This window comes from Ciconia boyciana, chromosome 6 (assembly GCF_034638445.1).
Source record: "Ciconia boyciana chromosome 6, ASM3463844v1, whole genome shotgun sequence".
NCBI classification, from domain to species: Eukaryota; Metazoa; Chordata; class Aves; order Ciconiiformes; family Ciconiidae; genus Ciconia; species Ciconia boyciana.
The window spans coordinates 61,976,075-61,998,276 of NC_132939.1; the positions used below are offsets into that span (position 1 = coordinate 61,976,075).

At 41.9% G+C, this 22,202-nt stretch overlaps 1 protein-coding gene across 2 annotated transcripts in view; it reads right to left on the bottom strand.

The window, feature by feature from the left end:
* AKT1 (AKT serine/threonine kinase 1) overlaps window positions 1-22,202 on the bottom strand; it is a 74,970-nt gene that overhangs the window by 24,804 nt on the left and 27,964 nt on the right. For both annotated transcript variants that reach the window (XM_072863814.1, XM_072863815.1), the window contains 3 exons: window positions 10,481-10,609; window positions 3,714-3,825; window positions 781-928 (listed from right to left, as the gene is read on the bottom strand). In XM_072863814.1, coding sequence (XP_072719915.1) covers window positions 781-928; window positions 3,714-3,825; window positions 10,481-10,609 — 389 coding nt within the window. The remainder of the gene's footprint in view (window positions 1-780; window positions 929-3,713; window positions 3,826-10,480; window positions 10,610-22,202) is intronic.

Consider the following 22,202-nt stretch of genomic DNA (forward strand, 5'->3'; position numbering starts at 1 on the left):
TCAGTTTTCCCAAAACTGAAACAAACTTATGAAACTAAGTGGGGACGACAATGGTGAGATAAGGACACAAAGAAGTGCCTTGGTACAATCCACAGACATCCCATTCGCATGGGAGAAGATTCTATCAATTCTTTCTTACAAGAGCAGATGGGAACACTTTGGAAAATGGAAACCCAAACAGGAGACCATGAGGGGGTAGAAAGCAGTGAAGGGAGCTGAAGACGGATACCTAAAAGGGCTCCACAGGGCAAAGATCTCCTCTGGCACATACTCCTTTCATGGAAGGCCATTGCTGAGACGGCCCTGTGCATTCAGACAATGCTGTGCCTGATGCAAAAACCTGAGCTGTAGGAACACTATGGACAGACACTGCAGTGGCTGTCTGGGAGTTAGCCTAAACCCTTAACCCAGAGCAATTAAATCCACTGGACCCACCGTAAGTCCTGCAAATCTTTGCACGAGCCTGCAAGGAGTTTACACAATCACACAGTCCAGCAGGAGTTATGATTTCAGGCTCTGTATCACAGGAAAATAGACAAACTAATTCCAGACCTGAACTGGCCTTGAAAGTCATACAGTAAGGACATCTGAAGTCGGAACTCCGGTGGACCCAGACAAGGCTTTGCCTGGTACCTGCTCAGCTCAGACAACTGTTTCCTCCAGAAGCTGCATCTACAACCAACTGTGTAATTGTTATGGGAACAGATGTGTCTTGATGGCTATTTCTTGTCTATATTCCAGAAGACCTAAAAAATAGTTATTCCTGCTATGCTCACTTACCACTTTGTGTTTTGGCTTTGTCATAGAAACTTCCATTTCTTCAGCACCTGAATTATCACTGGGAGAGCCAGACCTAAAATCCATCATCTCTTCCTCTTGTTTCTTGAGGCTGTCTGCTACTGTTTGGATGGCTTTTGTCCATTCTTCCCTGGCAAAATATAAGCAAAGACATTTGTTACTTGTGACTTTAGATTACTGTCTGCCGTGGCAAGGGTCACCAAGGAATACAGAGCAACTAATGCTCTCTGGTGAATCAATACACTGAATTATGTGCATTTTCAAGCACTGTAAAAAGGCATTTTTAAGAGCGCTTTTAAGATATATCTTTATTAATCGTACTAGAAACAAGAGACAACTCAAGTCCTCACAGTCCGGACATAACATAAGGCTTTTCAGACAACAGCATTTCTAATAGGCATTCAGTCAGCAGCTCCAGATATGACCTGGTGATACAGAATTCTACATAACAAAACCAGACTTGCCGAAACCAAAAAGCAAAAGGCTCCCATGCAGCACAAAGCAATTAAACACAGCTTCTCCATTCCTATGGTACACTGAAACACATATATCCAACTGCTGGGGGCACTATGCCACCTCTTCGTACACATATCCCAAATATTAATGTTTGCCATGTGTGTTCTAGGAGAAGGTACTGAAGCCCAGGATACTCAGGTTACTCCTCTGTTGTAAAGATGATGACAGAAGTACAGCAATTCCTATGTAAACTTTAACAGAATGTCAGCAAGAGCAGTGACATTTTATCTTAGGCACAGGTCTTGGTTACGATAAAGTTTCCACAGCTGTATCAGCAATGTGTGCTCTAATACTGACCCCTTCGACTCCTATGGAGACCGCTTCCACTCCAGTGTCCTTTGGGAAATTTCACACCTCTGGAAACTACTGAAGTGAAAGTTCTTGGCCTTCACTTCATTTCACTGCAAATTTATTGAACATAAAGTATACAACTCGTAAGGGCTTACAGGGTTTTGGGATGGGCTTTAAGGCATACAGGGGCTGAAGACATGTTCAGTGGACTATGTGAATTTATCATATTTTACTATCTTTTGTATCTGTAAGGAACGGGATGTAGTGGTTTAGTTGATATTTTTTGGGCACTGGCTAAACTCTTCTCCCAAGGACACCCCAGGTAAAATACTTTGCTCCTACAGCAGGAACAGAAGTAGGCAATGCTGAACAACTCCATGTATGATCTGCAGTGAAGCCATGCCATCCTAATCAATGTCAAATTTTTACTGGTACTATGAAATTATATTAAAAAAATAATAATTCATATCTGAACAAGTGAATTTAAGTTTGTGATGGATGGAAGAGGCAGATCATTCCCCAGAGGAAAAAAAGCCCATGGGAAAAAGTACCCAACATAAGATTCTAATAAAAACTGCACCAATTACACATAAGGTCTTTCCCACCCTGTGTATTTTTTATTTTGGATTTTGTCTGAATGTGCACTATCCAGCCCTGTCTGGGGCAGCAAGGTAATGCTAAACATTCTGAACATTCTCCCTATACTCCCAGCACAGACTACTTCACTCACCATCACAAACACATTCCTTTATTTATTAGTCATTTTTCATATTCAGAACTATTACAAAAAGAACTTTTTCTTCTGTATTTTTATCTCTCCTTCTCTCTCAAAAAACAAATGTTGGGTTTAAAGGCACAGAGAAAGCTAAAGGCATATCTACCTTCACATCTCTTTTGGATTTGTTACTGACTTGGTTGAGACCTCAGCCCTCCTGAAGTGAGTATCTTTGATTTCTGGAAGACCAGAATTTCACCCTCAGCTTTTATGTCTCAAGTGTACACAACAGAGGTGACTAACACTCCGAGCCCTGAAGTGTCACAAAGCTGACTTAACTGGCTAGGAGGGAAAAAAACAAGACTGAAATACAATCTTCCCCCAAGTGGAAACTGTTATTCACTCCCTTTAGGGTCACTGACCACAAAGCTACTAAAAGAAACAAGGACCAGTTTCTTTTTCTTTGCTTTTAATTTGATTTCACCTTCTTCTGATCATTGTAGTAGAATCAAAAGCAATAAACAGGAACCTTCTCTAAATCAGTGCATGCAAAGGCTACAAAAGAAAAAAGCAAAGAATATTAGGTAGAATTTGCTGATCCTAAAAATAAACATGTGCCAGTATCATATCTAGGGAGGAGAAGGGTTCTAAAATACCCCTTCCCCTAGGGCAATGGTACTGGAATAATTTAAGTTCAGTTCCTGAAGAGCAAGTAAATATTTAAATACTCTATAGTTGTAGAATAGCTGTGCTGGAAAACTGTTCTCTCAGGAGGTAAGAGATCAATTCTCCAATGATGAGAGCACAGGATGTATGCTCTTAGCTTTGTTTCCTAACAGCTGAAACAGAAATCTGCACCTGCAGCAGATAACTATCACCTTTATTATCTAATTTGCATAAAACATTAGCAATCAGCAATGATACAACTAACTTTTTTCCTTTAAAAACAAGACTTTAAAAAGTCAGTATTTTGATACAACTCAACTTTGCCTGAATCTCTATTTCACTTGCGCTCATCCTTCCAGAAACTCCCAGGTCAGAAACCCTTCATTTCACGTACCACAACATTTCCAGTGAGAAATGAACCCTGAGTTTCCAGAAATAACCACCTGTGTGCTGGTACACACCTGCACTTGTCCATTTTGGATAACCAGCCTAGCAACATTTCATTTACAAATACTACTCAAAATCCACTCTCTGAAACCCCCTTTAAGGTATATTTTGTACTGGAACACGCACTAAAACTGAGGCGCTCAAAAATTATTTGTCGCTTTTCAGTCTAGATGTACATCATCTGATAAATAAGAGCTTCAGCAAAGGACTCGCTATTAATGCTGAACGCTCGCATCTGCTTTTGCAAGTAGTTTATGTATTAAATATGAATGAAACATACCGCTCCTCTGGAGTCTCCACATGAAATGTTCTTTCAATTACTGTGGTCCACTGGAGGCATCTAATGATAAATGTGTTTGGTTTAGGTCGTTCTGTCTTCATCAGCTGGCACTCTACCACAATCAAGGAAGAAAGAGTCATGGTACATAAGCAGGTTTAAATAATCATTTGTCTTTATTCTTATCTAGCAAACTGTTGCGATTAATCAGCCACAGAAATCTCTGTAAGTACTTCTTTAGGAGACTTGAGACAATTTACTGTGTTGATGAAACCAATAAATAGCCTGGGAGATAGTCATCTAAGCAGCACCGAAATCAAATTCTGCTTAGACAGGCTCCACATTTGGTCTGCCCATAGAGCTAAGAAGAAATGTGATGTGATGACACAGAAGCCGTTCAGACTCAGGTCCTACACTCCAAAGGTCATCCAGAGCAGAGCACACGGACAAAGTCAGCTGATAATGCAGCAATTACATCCACTGAAACTAAAGCCAAGCCCCCACATTCCCTCCCTTTGACTTTCCCAGCATAAAACCCTGTCCTTGGCTTTCAAGGAGTTGCTACAGAACGTGTTTGGTCATTTTGCAGCGACCTGATGAAGGTTAGACTCAGCATTTCCAGTCCTCAAACACTAGAGGGAACATCAAACTGCAGAGGTACCCCCAGAAAAGACCCCATTTAAAATGCCTTTGGGACAGCTGCCGCAGAGTTGGATGCTGTACGGACACGCAGCTAACAGCTTCCATCACGTCCAGCATTTAAGCACAACCTAAAAAGTCTACAGAAGTACGGCTACATGCAAAAACACCACTTCCTTCATAAAAATGCTCTCTCCAGAACTGAGCATTCATTTTTTTTTAATTTAAAATCACACCTACTATTTTAAGCTTCATAGGATGTTATGAGTGTTTATCCTTCAAATTTGGGCCTGAAAATGCACCTGATTAAGGGCACGCTAGCTATACTAAAAGTGAGGATCAGAAAAACAAGAGAAAATCAAGGAAATAACAACAGAAGACAAAACACCACATTTTTCAGATTTATATTAATAGAAAAATCTAATGCTAATTAAACAGCTCCTGTTAAAGGAAAGTCAAATTAAGAAACCAAGGGGGGGGGGGGGGAGAGATAATTGGGGTTTTTTTTTCTTACATTAAACTCTTTTTCCTTGCAGTTAATGAAACCACAAGCTTGCTATTATTTGGTCTTCGGGTTCTAAATCAACTTCCAAGTAAATAAAAAGGCACTATGAAGACAAGAACAAATTTCTGCTTACTGCTAGAGCTATGAACATCCTCCACCATCAGCAATGCGCAAGTCGAGGACAATGTCTGGCCAGAGTACCAGTGCATGTTACTAAGACTACACTGGTATCGTTAGGTTAATTTTATTATTGTGAAAATTTAGAATGCTCAGTTTTAAATTCAAGCTCTTAATTAGCACCAAGATAAAATATTTACCACCAGTGTTTTTGGGCGCCGTATTTTTGGCAATATATTTCATGCCTCATTTGCAACTGGAATTATAAGCTTTTCAATGAGTAACTTTGCATTTTTCATGACAAAAAAATCTAATTTTTCTTTAATAGCACGCTGAGGTTATACTGCATCCTACTAAAGCACTGCAATTAGATAAGAGAAAGTTTATTAATGAGTCATGAAAAGGTTTTAGTGTGATAAATGGCACTCCTTCATTCACCGAGATTAAAGAACTTCCACACAGCGATGCAGCCGTGCTTGCAGACTGCCATATTTAGCCTTCCAGCTTCCGCAGAATGGCAGCGAAGGCCGAACACAACTGCACGAGCTGGTGCAACCCAGTAAGCCCGGTCCTGATAAATTCAGCTCAAGAGATCTCACTCCTGCTCCCGAATCGTCCACCTTAACTTAGCTGCTCTTCCTTTTTTTGTTGTTTGTTCTGTCTCCCATTTTTGTCTGCCTAACATGATTAGATGAAGGCTGGGGTTGTCCTCTGTGAGCCTGCACAATGCAGCCCTAGCATACTGAATCCTGTGGCTGAAGACTCGAAGAAGAAAATCAGGCTATTTCTAACCTCGTGCAAATCCAGAGCTGTTCTCCTTTACTTATCCAGAAGTGCAACATGATCAAGAAATACACTGAGAGGTTTTGGTTACTTTTTTAAAACAGCCTTTAAATTCACATTTAGTGCCTCAGATTAAGTATTCTGAAGTAGCAGCACAGATAGTTAAACTAGCCATGAACTCTAAACTTTAACCATTTAAATTTCAGCATAATAAACCACACAAGGCATTTTCTGTCATAGAAGGGGACCAATTAAACATCACCACTTCTCCCCTAAATCAGCACTGTCCATTGATATTTGTTAAGCTTGCTGATCCAGCAATCTTGAAGGCATACAGCAAGATGAATAATAGAGATTTGTCAGTTAATAACCACTATAATTCAAGTATGTCACATAGAAGTGTTTTGTTTAGTGAACAATATGCTGTCTAATTACCCTGCTCAATCATAACAGCACATATCAAGAAATACAGAAGGCTTTATTTTTAAATTGCTTTACCAAAGTGCTGTACCCCATAGGTTTCAAAAAGTTTGACGCTACCACTTAAGTTCTCCCCATATACGACAACCGCATGGATTTTATCAACGAAACAATGAAGCAGTAGGTTTTTTCTTACTTTTAAAACCGACTCTGTGCTCTTTACTGTAGTTGCAAGCTAGAGAAGCGCCAAACTTGCCTTCTATAATCATGTACCGCAACATGGACCACTACAGCAGAGCAAACTACAGATGCTATATAATATTAGGTCTGATTCATGGCATGTTTGGGGGTTCTGCTATAAAAACATTCACATTTCAAATACGGGCTGAGGGTCGCTTACCCACACTGAAGACAGTTTTTCCTGTCAAACAGGCCAACAAAAGTATTCCCCATTTGCAACAAAGTAAGTACTATAAACAGCAGCCTGTTAAAAATGATTTAAATTGCTCTAAAGAACCTCTTGATTCTTTCCTGGCATTTGGTCTTTTAAAGTAAGTAGGACAGAGAAATTGTTCCTAACAGGAATAGACACCAAGGCATTCAAATGTAAATTACCATTTTGTATTTGAAAGACACTTAGTATTATCCCGGTGACTTTCTAAAATGTCACAATATTTGCTTCCCCAGCACTTAAGCTAAAAGGCAGATTACTTGCGATGAAAGTGTCAAACTCTGCTCCCTATATAATGACATCACACTTTAAAACAATAATGTAAAGGAAGAATCCTTCCCATTCCTGCTTTAGTTTCTTCAAGGAAGGGGATGGGGGACCAAAAAAAAAAAAAAAGGTATATCAGGCAAGAAGAATGATAAATAAATAAAACTTTGGAAAGGTGAACAGGAATATTATGTTGAAGTGCTCCTTTTCTGCTAGCACCACTGGATAGATTTGCCCCCAAACAGCTCAGCATGGCAGAAGCGAGGAGCTGGGAGCCCTGAGTTACAGACCTGGACTAAGGTGGCCCCTAGTAACAGCAGACATAGAAAACCAGTCCACTATCTGGGCCACCCCGTGCCCTGTGATAAATGCCTGACTGCAGACACGCAGTCCTGTCCCAAAAGGAGCACTCATATTGTTGAGCAATTACGTTTTCAGCTGTACAACAAAACCACCACAGTCCACCCTCCTTTTTGACAGTCGGAGAAATAATCCCTTCTTTCTAACAGGAATAGCCTCTCTCTCCATGTGGTTTTTCACAATATACTGCTCTTCTCAGCTATATGGTTTTAAAGGCTTATAACCTAATAGGCAGACATACATGATAATCCCAGATTACAATCGGTATGAAGGCTACTTATCTGGCAGATTTACAACACAGGCTCTATTGGTTATTTATCTGCAGGGTCTCTGGAGCAGAACTATGTAGGTACAGGCTTTTTTATTCCTCCTGTCTTACTAGTGGTGAAATACAGAACATGAACACAAATATGGCTCAAAAATCACAGTTAAATGCTCATCCACCATCTTTCAGAAGTTTTGCTTTGTTTGGGTTTTTTTTTGTTTTTTTGGGGGGTTTTTTGTTTTGTTTTGTTTTTTTTAAATAAACCAACAACAGGTAACTTCCAGGGAAAATAAACTCCTTAAACATATAATTGAATTACAAACATAGATATATGGCTATTTTAAATGGAAAATTAGGTGGAGAAAAAGGTACTTAAAAAAAAAAAAATGAGCCTCTCTACACATGGGGAGTCCTATAAACAAGTTTTCAAAGATGTATGATCAAAACCCTCACAGACTGAAAGGAAAAGGCTAGTGTAGAGAAAGAAGAGACTGTCAAGCACATGGAAAGCACGCTCTGTATTTATTGCTAATACTTTCTTCATACCTGTTAAGGGAAAAGACAAATCATCGTTAGATACTATCTTCTTTCACTGTTTTCTCCTGAATTGAATATTTCCTACCTCTCATGGGTTGACAAAAATCACTTAATATGAATTTTACACTACAAGTACGAAGAGTCCCCTAGTCATGAAAAAAACCTTTTACTTGCAAAGACAAAAAAGCCTACATTATTTTACAGCAGAAGAGGGTAAAGATTTTAATCAGAAACATGGGACCACTTCCAAAGAACAGACTGACAGAGACAGCCTGCCATCTCATTAAAATAAAAATCTAGTTCACTAATTAACAAAAAAGTCAGGGCTATCATGGTCTCTTGGAAAAAAAGAAAAAAGAAAAAAAAAAAAGGATGTATTTTTACAGAACATTTAAGCTAAATTCCCCCCACCTTTCACTGGCAGGAGGCTTCCGCAGGCTGCCTCTGCAGCGCAAGGCTGCATTCTGGCCTGAGCCTTCCTCCAGAGGCAGCTCAAGTTCACTCACGCTAACTCGACAAGTTAACCCAAATGAAAGTACCAAGCAAGCAGGTTCAAAGGGAAAACTTGTGGTGCAAAACACATCCAAATGATACAAGTGTGGAGGGTACCCAGAAGGGAACTGCACATCAGGTGCTGGCAGCACTGCATGCCAGTGCCTACATGAGAAATTAAATCCTGGTGGGGCAACAGCTGCTTCTGAGAAACCAAAACCACAATAATGACTTCTAGCAAGGAGGCCTCCCCATAATCACCAAGGCCTTCCCGAGCTGCCACTGGTTCACCAGGCAAGAGCCACTGCTAGGAACATCCTTCCACCCACCACCCTTCCCGCAATCCCTCTTAGGAGGGATACACCTTACTCTATAGGCGTGTGTCGCGTCTTTTTCGACAATGCTCCGATGCCATGGTAACAAACTTATATATTTATAAATGCCAAGACTGATGGGCTCAATCTGCCAAGAAAAGCACCATATTCCTGTTGTGAAAACCAATTTCAGTTAACCCATCTTGAAGGGAACTAGGACAAAGAGAAGGCAACAGACGCATCTTTTTTTACTCCTTAGCACTGAGCTGCAGTAAATAATTATCGTTAAGTAATGCAGTTAGCAGCAACAGGATGGAAGTGTCCTGCAAAAAGTGCATTTGCTAAAAGCCTCTGGCTACAGACCAAGTACTGAATTAATTTATGAATTAATGGCTTTCTGCTGCTTTTCTTTACCTTCTTGATCCATAAGGAGATACCAGTCTAAAGAGGAAAGTACCGTGTCATTACCGAAATGAAAACGCTACGACAATTCTCTCTCTAAAACGAGACAAAAAACCCCAAAGCGCTCTTGGCATCCCTTCACAGAGGCACCAGGCAACAGCACGTCCACTACTTATTCCAGTCGTCAGTCGGAACAGGTATATGTTGCTACCAGCAGGAAAAAATTAATATTTGCATTAATTCCTAGTGCTGCCCAGCCCTCTTCCAGGCCTAGGGTGTTCCAAAATATTTGTCTGCTTAAAGGTCAACTACAAAGATGAACCCCATATATTTTGAGCTACCCTGTAATGAAGAGGGAAAGCCCCTACCCTTCTCTCTGCAGAGCTTTGCTTCCACTAGTCACCAGGAACACGGAACAGATCGTTGTTAATAACAGGTGCCACAATGATCTATTTTTAAGTGGTGGAACGAGACACAAGCAGATCATGAGACAGGAAAGATTAAGAACAGGAGAAAATAAAAGCTGGAAGTATACAGTGAAAGGTTAAAAACATGAGCAAGAAAAGGAAATTATCTTCAGATTCTTCTATCACATCCTGTGCTGCAGCACCTGAGCAAAGTCGGAAATGTTTGCATAGGACAGAGTGCAGAGGTTAGGAGATGTTATTATTTCCAGACCTTTTTGTTGGCTCTAATAGAAGAAATATGGTTTTGTCTTAAAAATTAAGAAAAACTGAGTGTCTTGCATTAAAAGCAGTGCTTGCTCCATGTTCTCTTATGCTAATAATCAAATAACTTTGACCTATGTCAATGCCACTTGAATCCAGATTTGGTGGCAGAACAGAGGATGAAATGCTTCAGCTGTGCCTACCTGCCAAGTACCAAGACATGCACCTGGGTTAATTTTCACTTTAAAGCAACTTGCTGAAAAACAGACATACAAAATATTAACAAATAAACCCATTTTATTCTATAACCAGAAACGGTAAATTAGTAGAAAACAGAAAAGAAATAAAAGAAAAAAAAAACAAAAAACAAAAAAACAGAGCATCAAATGTCCACATCACAGTCACTCCTGAGAAACACATCTTAAATAAACACATTTAGTGTTTAGATACATCGCTCTGGGCAGATGTTACTGATGCAGCTTATGGGCGCTATGACTACAAGAAGACATCAACCCCCAAACTGGATGAGGGAGTATGTAAAAACACTTACGAGCTACTGAGAAGTTATTTAAAGGCGATTCCCGCTGGTCGACATCCTGAGGTCTTTCCTTGTAGCCAATGAACGTGCCATCGTTCTTTAAAAGAAAATACCGCGGCCTCCATGTTTTTATGTATTCTCCTGGAAAGAAAGGATGGGCAAAGGGAGAGATCATCAGAAAACACCCCGAAACACTGACTCACCAACAATTATTATTTTTTTTTTAATACTGAAACTATATGTCATCCTGACATAGCAGCAGTTTTAAGAACATTCAGTTCATTCTCATACAAACAGTGGAAAAATACAGGCACTGAGTCAGATATTGCTAGTGATGTTAACCATAAAAATGGGACTTCATAAAAGGTAAACAGCTATGTTTTGTTCTTCCATCTACTCCGATTTCCATTCAAATTCTGCAACATCTGCCTTAAATGCATTTTAAATTTTAAAAAAATCAGAGCAGATGTCCTATGTATTATTTTTGCTATTGTCATTTTTCATACTGACAAGTGGAGAAATTTTTTTCATTTACATTTTGCAGCGCAAGTATTTTAAACAACAATGGGTAATTTACTAATTAGTCAACTGCTTTATCAAACCAACAGTCACTTTTAGAACCTAAGATGATAATTCTCTGCTTAAGTTACATAACATCACTCACTCCTCTCACAACATCTCAAGCATGAAACACGAGATGATGTGTCACAATATGAAAGGGAAAACACTGGATGATGTATAGCCACCACAAAGAAGAAAACAAACACCTATTCTGAAAGATATTCCACCTCTGTCACAGAAAACATCCCTTGCTCACACCACGCTACTGCGCATCTGAGTAATCTGCACAGGTAACACTCGCATGACTGTGTTACAGCCACGTTCAAAATCTCCAGCCGTACAATAAAAAGAAAAGAGTTGATCAAAACCTCAGTTATTTACTGGATTTACTCAGATGGGCTTCAGGGAAGGAAGACAGGCGTTCCACCTGTGGCTTTCCTAGGTGACTCTGTCAATGTGCCTCAGTTTCCCCCTTTGCTCAATGTCCATGTTGTCATCTTCTCAGGCAGTCTCTCCAGAACCTCAAATAGCTTTACATGGTGTCAAGCTGGGCCTCTAGGTCCTACAAAGCCCTGCAGTAACGTTTCTATTTGGCTCATTCACAAAAGCCTCACTCAAGGCGCTATTCAAATCAGGGTACCAGCCACACTTTTCCAACTCTGTTCACCCCAAAAACAACTGATTTAAAAAAAAAAAAATTAAAAAAAGAAGTGGTCACTACAAAGCACCCACAGCTGGGCAGCAGCTATACCCTCCTCCCTCCAGTATGGTTTCTCGTTTGTTTGTTCAGCATCAGGAAGAGGACGAGGGAGCAGACTAGGAGCCAAGCTTCTTTCAGGTCTGCCGCAGCAGGAGCACACCTGCGCACCCCACGAGGCTGCCCCTGCAGCGGCTGGTACCCAGTGCCCACGGTTTCATCTGCTGGCGAGCTCTTCAAACAACCACCAAGAGCAGTGAGAAGAAAAGGCTCTCCAGATTTATCGGCTCTGGCAACCTTCTGCTCTCCTGTTCTCCCAGGCTCCACTCACACCCTCTTTGCCTGCTGCTCGGCTCTCCTCCGCCAGTAATTTCTCTCCCAGCGATGTGCACCCTGCCCCAGGAACTCCTCTGCAGCTGCTTTGCCTCCTTCCTCTCCCCACAGACCTCCTCTCCTTCTGTGGTGCAGTTTCAACCTGCTTCGGGCACCAGCTGTGCCATTTCTTCTCCGTTCAGACTCATACTTTTCTCTCCTGCACACAGAAGCACAAAGCAACGCCAACACCCACGCCACACGGCCAAGGGCACGCACACCCCTACCTGCTGCTTTCACCTGTTTAGAAAATTAAAAGCTTAACAAAGGCTAATCTAAAGCAAAAAACTAAGAGTTACAAAACCAGAGGAGAGTTACACAGAGCTACCTTTCCAACAGTGGCCACGTCTGCAGAAAACATCCATTTGCACTGATGAAACAGGGCGCGAGGCAAGAAAGATGAGAGGAAAAGGAGTGAGCACAAACCTTCCAGTCTTTCTTTTAGAGACGTCTGTTACAGCTGCAAGTGTTATACTAACCTATAAGGAGTTTACAAAAGTGTCATCATCGCTTTAGGAATTTCAGAAGAACTCACCTATAGCTGTCATGGCTTAACATTTATAAGCAAGGCAGTAAATGTAGAAGGTTTTGTTGTCGTCGTCTTTTTAATTCTGACCTTAATTAAAAGCTGAAAAGTTTCTGGGATCACTAGGAGATTATGAAGCCTTTCAACATCTAAATTACCAGTCCAACTCAGCCCAGACCAGTGAGATTACTGCAATCTCATTACTATTACACACAGATGTGACTACAGGGACAAGAAGATACATGGCGCGTTCAGTCTAGCTCTTGCCGAGGGGTTTGCCAGGTAAGCAGGTTGGGGAGGCGGCTGCCTGGACTATCACGATTTTGGAACGCACTGTTACGTACCTGACTCGTTGGTATTTTCTTCTCTTGCATAAAGCAGACCCAGGAGACCTAGGAACCATCTCATACCCCTTATCATACCTGCATTTAGGACTAAATCCAGATTGGATGGGACAAAAGATATCTGAAAAGGAGCAAGACAGAGAGTTTCCATTTCCCTTACTCCCTAATCTATGCTACAGGTCTTCCTCATTGGTATTTACAGAGCAGACATTTATTTTTTGCAATTCTGAAATTATTATCTGGTTATTTTCAGTGAGGTATGCATGATTTTACACAAAATTACACTGTACTGTCACAAGAGACTCTTCCTCTTAGATTAGATGCTTATGTTTGGCTCTCATACTTTCTTACAGCTTTATTCCACCAATCTGTTTCTCTGTTAGAAACATATCATCTAACAGGATTAATCACATAGTCTTTAAAACGGTGTATTCCATACATATATAGCATCCTCCTCCACACTCACTCTTTCTTCACTCTTTCTGTGTGAAAAATCAAGGATTTCATTATTGCCAGGCATTTTGCAAGGACCATTCTACTTGGACGTTCCCTTACCCATTGCTTTAGCTGGTTCTGGTTCCTGATCCACCTTTTTAATTTGCAAATAAGTAACATGATTTTAAACTTCTTTTTCCACATGTCTGGAGCTTAATGAATCCTGTAATATGGCAAGCATACATATTATTGATGATTGCTCTTGCCAAGGACAGTATGAGGCACACTGCAGCATCTGTGGTATAAATTTTACTATGTAACACACTGAGGTTATAATTCTGCATCTTGCAGCAAAGTGGCAAGACGTTGCCTCGTGTGTGACTTCCCAATCAGAAAATCTGCAAGTATAATTTTACATTCAAGCCTGAGCAAACTATCGTTCCTCTACGAAGTTCTGAAACACAGATTCACTAACATAGTCATCGAGAAAACGTACAAAGTGCATATTCTTAAGAAACAAGTTTATATTTGTATGATTAGCTAAAACACTATAAACTTCCTACAACCTGTGAGAAGGACCACATTGATCATGACAGCAAATCCGAGTATTTTACACAGAAAAGTTTGTCAATTCAGACAAAAAAATAATTACGTAGAATCGCTGGGACAAAGCTGACCGAAAAACATTAACACCTTTTCCTTCCTCTGATATACTCAGTAAGCTGTCATGCCTGAGGAGTGAACTGAGCTGTTTCAATTTTTGCCCTGTGTTTTTTGTTCCTGTTGTGGTTTTGGTTTTAAGAGTCATAAGCAAGAAGTTACTTGAAGTCACTAATATTAGTACTTATGCAGGCACACTAGAAGAATTGTACCGAGTGCAGTAAATGCAAGCATGTGTGGCAAATTCTATCAGACAACACTAAAAAAAAAAAAAAATAATAATAATGATCCACCATGGAAAAGTGAACAATTTACAAAGCAAAACATTTTTTCCTCTGTGATTCATTGCTTGTGTAATGCCCTGGCACAGCCTTCTTTGTTTTCAGTAACAGAATGCTAACACTGCAGAGACAGGAAAGCAAAAGCATGGGTTATAAATCCTACATATAAAATCCTGGAACCAAATAGACTCCTCTGTAGCTTGCTAGCTTTATTATTTAAAATCTTTATGTACCATTCTGTTTACTCCAAGCAATTTCCAAATTGCAAAGATTCCCAAACTGTATATATCTGGAAATATACATGAAGATTGTTATAGACCGATTTCCCTTTATTGCCTTGTGTCTGCCCCCACATACTGCACATTAAAATACTTAACACACACTTAGAATGTAAATCCATCTCATGCCAGAAAAGCTTTTTCACAGTAACACATACTGCAAAGCACGCTTACGCCTGAATATTTCAGAAAAAGTTAAACACAAAACTCTTTTGGTTCATGAAAAGTTAATTCTACTGAGGATTTACAATAATGCAGGGTTAGGTTATTTTCCTCTCCTCCCCACAACAGTATCTCACCGAATCTGGAGCTGTCTACCACTGATAGAGTGTCTAACATCAGAAACAGCTGCCACTCCCTGGGAAGCTCACGGGGTAAGTGGAGAATAATGAGCAGCAAGCACCAGCAGAACAAAAGAAAATCCATCTTTATTTACCAACTGCTGCATGCTTGTTGCTGCATCAAGCTCATTCAAAGCCAACACCACACCCTTTAATTCAGAACAGACTATATTTAAGAAGCCTCTGCTTTTTTTTTTAATCAACTCATACATACCAATGGTTTGAAAAAAAAATCATTAGGTTAACCAAGTCAGCATCCAATGATACCCTTGATATTTACAAAAGCACTGGACCAACTATTAACTTTCTTATGCCCCAAAGTAACCAGAACAAGCCCAGGAGCACCGACTGAAAACAAGGTCTCAGTTATATTAAATGCACTCAAGTGGCTACCACAAATCTATGGATAAATAATGCATTAAACTTTCTGCTCTGAGCATCAGAAGTAGCGCCATTAATTACAATTAAGGTTAACGCTCAAAATATTAGCGCTTTTGAGTTACGCAAGCCTTCACTACGTTCCCACCCGCTCCGAAGACGTACGCCATTCCTTGATTGTACAGCCCTGAACCATCCGAGGGAAACGCGAAAGCTATGCCAATCGCAGCGCTAATGTGCCACCAGTGAAAGGCGGAATGACTCATTTCTGAGACTTCAATGGCTGCGAGAAGTGGTCTGCATCCTGGTGGCCTAATAAGGTTTTGGCAAAACAGATGCCAGCTTCCTTAAAGACATGAAGCCTTCAGGAGCTGCCATCTCGTGCGCGCTGGAGAGCGGGACGTGGATTTACAGTTAGTTTCTGCTGCTCGAGTAAATAGGGTATGTGTCCGCTCGCTTCAAAATCAGCTGAAATCAAAACAGATTTGGAAAAAGAAAGCAGGGCTTGAAAACTCGCCTTTGCATTTCTAAAGCATTTGGAAGCAAGCCCTTTCCAAACGCAGCGAGCTAATTCTGGATCTTAACGACTTGACACCAAACAATTAAACAAGTCTAGGGTGACCCGAATGAAAACTCTCAGTTCAAATATGTTTTGGTGTTGTTTTTTTTTAAATAGCTGCACAGACACCCACCAGGCTGGTGCAGCACTCTTCCCTTCCCTCAGCAAACTGTCAAAACAAGATATTTAAACACAGTGCCAGGTTTTCAGTAGCTTGGGGAAAGGAAAAAGAAAAAGAAAGAAAGAAGGAAAAAAAAGGGGGTTATGCTAATGCCTTTCCCAACAGGCTCGCGGAGAGAGGAGGACCTCTGGTTTGCCTGCCTATTCAGAGGCGCAGCGAAGGGGGCCGGCTCTTTGATGATTTTTTTGGGCCCCTCTCTGGATGCCTCCTCGGCCGCCGCCTCAGCGTACAGCTGCGGCGGCGCCGCCTGTGCCCTGAATCTCAATGAGGCGGCCGGGCCTGCCGCCGGCCGGGGCCGCTCCGCGGCGGGGAGGTCAGCCCGCCGCCCGCCTGCGCCAGGCCGCCGCTCCACAGCTCGCAGCCCGGCTCCTCCGCGCCGTCCGCGGCCCTAACGCGGGGTCCCACGGTCGCAACGGGCTAATTCGGGGCACGGCAAATCCGCTCCCCGCTTTATTCGCCCGCGGGCAGCTGGACGGTCGTGCGGTGCGCCGGCAGCCCGCACGGCCGTGACTGACGTGACTGCCGACAGGTTACGAAGAAATGCCTCCTCCTCCTCCTCGGCTCCGGCTTTTCTAAACCTGCTGCCGTTTCTCACGCTCGCACAAAGCTGCAATACAGGGCACCTGCTTCATTATCATATCTTGGGGGAATTTGGGGAGGGAGGGGGGGAGGGAAGGAAGAGGGGAGCTGGGGCGAAGGGGGACGGCTGAGCGGTCTGCCCTTCGAGGCCTGCTCCCGGTCACCTGGCACCCCACATCTGTACGTTAACTGCAGAAAGCAACAAACGGCCTTGGCTTAGCGCTCCCCACAAAGCTCTACAGGCGCGCTTGAGTAGAAAAATAAGCGTATTGGAAGCTACCTCTGTCTTTAGTTACACAACAGCGCAGATGGGAAACACCTAACGAAGGCAAGGAATGGGTGCTGTGATTCACAAAGCTAGGCCATGGGAGAGATCAGAAGTCAGATTACTGAGAAAGAAAAACAGATTCTCACCCAATACTTTCTCCATGCAGGGGATGGACAACTACCACGTTCTCCGACTCCATCTCTGTCAAAGGGTTTAAGATCACCAGCCAACACCACCACTACAGAAGATGACAGCTCTGTATTTTTTTTATCACTGTATTTCAACTGTACGGTTATGTAAAACTGAAATACGGAGGTTTATCTTTTTTTTTTTTTTTTTTGCTGAATTTCAGTTTAGAAGGTCAAAAATGTTGCCATATTGCTTACAGCAATCAATTTAAGCAATACCAGATATTCCCAAAGGACTGAAAGAGAATTAATCAGCATGTAAAAAACTCCTTACTCCTACCTTTGGCACAGCTTAGTCAGGCTAGTCCTAACCTACAGCTGTCTCCAGTGGGAGAAGATGTAAATGAAGTTTCATTAAAAACAGCAGTTTTAAGGATAGCTACATACATTACAGGAAAGTATAAAGTGATTTCTTAAGCTACGCTGAAAACAATCTCAGAGTGAATTGCATCTCCACTACCTCATGGTGGGAGCAAAAGGACTTAAAACTGCCACGAGGTGTCCAACACAATTAGAGAAATCTTTTCTGTAATATGCTCGCAAGCCGCTACAGCATTTTAACAAAATAAAATGTTCCTGTAACAGGCAGTGCCATCACATATTCCCCTGCTTTTGACAGGGGCCCAACTCTCTCTCATTTTTATAAATAAATACAGATGACAGAGGAGGTGTCAGATTCACTGAACTGAATTAGGCATACTTGGAACAATTATTTCTCCCCAAGTAATTTTTACCTTGACACTATGATGGAAAATAGCACAAGCAGCTAACAAGGCACTTAAGCTAATAAGCCTCTGCAACTTTTTAAATATCTTCCCTTAGAGGAGGGAGGTACCTACAACTATTCCTCGAGTTCAATCTGAAGTTAATACAATCAGTATTTCTGCAAACCAGGCTCTTAAATACACTGCATGTATTTATATGAAGGGTGTGACTTAATCCTCCAAAGATTTTATGATCTCTACTAAAAATACAAAGAAAAAAAACCCAAACCCAAACCACCAAATGCACCACACCCTGATGTATTTGAACAAGGAAGGGCTTTTCTAGACATCATCTAGAAGCTGATTTAATTATTTTACCTCTTAGCATAAGCATCCTTAGCCGTGACTCTTGCACTTACCTGAACACATGCCTTATTTGAATATGACATACCCAGTTTTGTTCTTCAGTAAATCCTGTCTAGAGACTGAGAGGTAGTGTAAGAGGGGACAAAGCAAAGAAATGCACACAAACCAAAGCTCCTCCAGAGATGAAATAAAATAAGCCCGAAAGCACAGTTTTAGCTTGTATTCCTAGGGCTGCGTACACATAGAGGATGTTCAGGAAAAGCATCATTAATTGATTAAAAATTGATTTTAGGTCCCTTCCCCCACTCTGCCCCATTAAAAAAAGATTAGGAGAGGCAAAGACTCAGGCGAGAGTGATTTTTATGATGCATTTATTTGCTTTGCGAACATTAAACCTGAAAAGTACTCAGCAGAGGCTCCCCATTAAAATCCCAAAGTTGGTGAAGCTGTGAGGTGAGCTGGTAACTTGGGGGGGGGGAGCACATGGGAAAGCAAGAGTTGGGAGGGAAAAACCAGGACACAGCCGTGCAGAAAACATCCGTGGCGAGGACTCACAAGCCCCTGGCTCGCTCTTCTAGGCTCCCATTACTAGATCATTGTGTCATTCACAAAGCAAATAAAAAACCTTGGGGAACTGTAAAGAAATGGTGAAAAAAAGGCTAAGGGACATTAGGGGAGATTTATGGAAACAGCAGCTTTTCTAAAACAGATGATATGGACCAACTTCAGAGGCGGTTTGAAATGGAAAAAAAAGCTCTATTTGTAAAAACTAAGCTGCAGAACATGGACTTTTATAAATAAGCACTTTATGGAGGGTAAGAAATTAACACATCGTATTGTTATCCTTTAGCTTCTGGGTTTGAGTCCTAATTTTCAACATAAACACACAAGAGTTGTTTTAGGCCACTTACAATAAAAGCTCTACCAGTAATTGTGTGATCATGCTGTGCATCAGGAAATTTCTTAAAAGTGCCAAGAAAAAAAAATCAATGCAGAATTTTAAACATGTTTGTACAAACAGTTACTGGGTAAATATTTCGTAGAAAGATGCATAAAAGCCAAGTTAAGCAAATATTTCAATGGCAAAAATAAGAAGCAACAAAAAAATGGGTGTGCTGTTTATATGGCTGGGGCTAATTTGGATTTCCCTTCTTCACTTCGTCACTAGCAAAGTCTGCAAAACTCTGGAGGAGCACATGGAGACCGTGTTAGTTCTAATAAAACGTTTCATTTATCTTGAGCCATTTAACGGCCATCAATGGAAAAATTACAAGCACTTCCCAGAAAGCAAGTTCTAATATTTGTTATCATAGCAACCTCCTGGTTACGCCTCCAAATTTAGTATTCCACAGATAACTTTTACTGAGTCACTACCCCATACTCAGCAATGAAAGTCTCCTCCAGATAACAGGAGCGCCTGCCTCAGTTCAGAGGAATTTTGCAAAGTAACTTAATTGCATACTGAGAATTTATTAAAGCAACCTCACCACTGGCTAACGTGAGAGTAAACACCCACCATAGCTCTGGTGCTAAGCTTAGCCAAGTAACACAGGCGTAAGAAACTTTGCCAAGGATTTTTGTGCCTTGGACTGAGGTGTGTCATCACCATGAAGCGGAGCACAATCCACGCTGCTGCCTCAACAGGGTCACAGGCTCAGCTAGACACACTTCTGTCACCTTAAACACTATTAAAATTCATTTATTTTTACAATATACAGTAAAAATATTGAGTTGGAATATAATCAAACAGCAAAATTCCTGCTCAGTTTCAGTGGTACCACAATTTAGTCCTATAACACTGAAATATATGTATGTACTACTAAAACCACATACATATAATCATGACTGTTATTTTCTGGACCCCAAAGTCATCTATTATAGTAAGCCATCATATCTGTCCCTAACAGCTCTAAGCTCCAGGAGAGATGCATTCCAGTCAGTCACACAAAAATCTGTTTCTTACACAAGGAGGAATGAAATAAAGACCCACCTGAATAAAGACTCATCTACCTTGACATTGTTACCATGAATTAATTTTCATGTTGCAACAGCATCTTGGTACATTAAAGCCACTTTTCATTTTTAAAAAAGCATCAAAAATGAAAGATATACACCACATAAGCAAAAAGCAGATGGGCACAGGAAGATGGGAGCTTGAATTACACTTTCCAACCTGCAGTGCCCTATCCTGTTGTTTTGGGAAGCCATGGCAAAAATTCCAGTCTCCTCTTTTAAAACTGCTCCTATTCCCTGGGGAAAAACCAACATCACCCCCACCACCACCCCCAGCCAGGCCTAAACTCATACCAGTTTCCACGGGCATCAAACCTGCGGGGCACTTGCCCCACTGGATTTTCAGAGGTCAGGGACTGCTGCATCGGCTCCACCTTTCCTCTGCACCTGATTTTCCAAGCACAGCACACCACACCACACGACTGCTCCTCACCACGCACATCCCCTCTACCACCTGAATCCTAAAAGCCCCATCCCATGACTGAGCACAGTCCACTCTCTGTAGTTCATCTTCCCACTCTCACTAGCATGCCCCCAAAGAACAGAAGCAAAACAAACACCAAAACACACCCCTTGCGTAGCCAGGTTATAGCTACCCTTCAGGTTTGTAGGAGAACTTACAACAACTACAGCAAACATCCACAAGAGTTAGATTCCCATACTTTAATTGTGAGAACACCAGAAAGCCATAAATAAAGCTTTAAACTCATATGAGGGGTTTTTTTGCTTTGTATATAAACATTTAAAGAGAGAGAGAGAGGGGGGGGGAAAAACCTCACAACAGGTCACCTGGGGTAACATTCCTGAAGAAGGTCATCTGGGGCCATGTTCATGCCCCGGAGACTTCTGCGAAGGAAGGTACATGCACCCGTACAGAAAACTCCACATACAAACCCTGCTTTGTTGGTCGATGCTTAGCACACGCTCTGGTTACAGCATTTTCTTCTACTGGTCCCTGATCTGATGCTATCAGCTCAGGCAGCAGCTCGTAGGGGCTCCTCTGCTGCCCCAGGGGTCAAGACAAGCAAGGCCACCCTGAAAACCCTGCTGCTGTTGCCAGCAGGGTGGGAGGGGAGCAGGCAGAGAAAGGGGGAAGACAGAGGCACCCTGTGGAGGGGGAAGAGCGTGGGAGAGATGAGCCAAGACGTGGCTACCACAATTCTGGCTGGACTCTGCTGTATCAGAGAGGAGGATGCTGACAAAGGGACAAGCTGGGGTGTCCCCGGCACTGGGTCTCTGCTGGGCAGGGGTAATGGCGCTGGGCTGCTGAGAGCACAGGCAGGGCAGGGAGAGGTGGCAGCCCGACCCTCACCCCAGGCCATGCCAGCTGTGCCTGTGGCCATCACCAGTCCCGGTCCTGGTCCTGCCTCAGGGGCCCCCAGGTTGTGCTCAGCCCATGGGGAGAGTATTGCTCCCCATTCAGGACCTCATTCTTGAAACATGGCCAAATTCTAGCAAGTTTAAATAGCAAAGCTACATCCTTTAAAATACACACACACACACATACGTACATACATGAAACAGAGCTAACGCAGAGCCTGGCCATGAGCACACAACATCGCTGCACTGACCCTGATCCTGCACAGGCAAGCACAGGCAGAGCCAATGCTCACAGTGAAATCTTCCAAAAGTCAGCCTGGCCACGAAGACTCAGCCCACCCTCTCTAGTCTGGGGAAGCTATAAAGTTTAGAATATCCACAGATTAATGCTTCCTTGCATTTATTTCCCCCTCCCCCTCCATACTGTGAAAAAAACATTTTAACATCAGGATTACAGTTTCAGTATCAAGCTAAGAGACAAAAAAAAGTTTCCAAAAAACAGTCACTGCACACTTGCAGTGGCTAATCTGCAATTTTCATTTATCCACAGCACACTAAATGAATCTTTGTAGTGGGCAGACCTTCTTGCAAATTATGGTTTTCTAAACAAAGCCATGCTTGGGTACAGAAATTGGAAGGTACAGGTAACACCCTCAGAGAGAGAGAGAGAGAACAAAGGACCC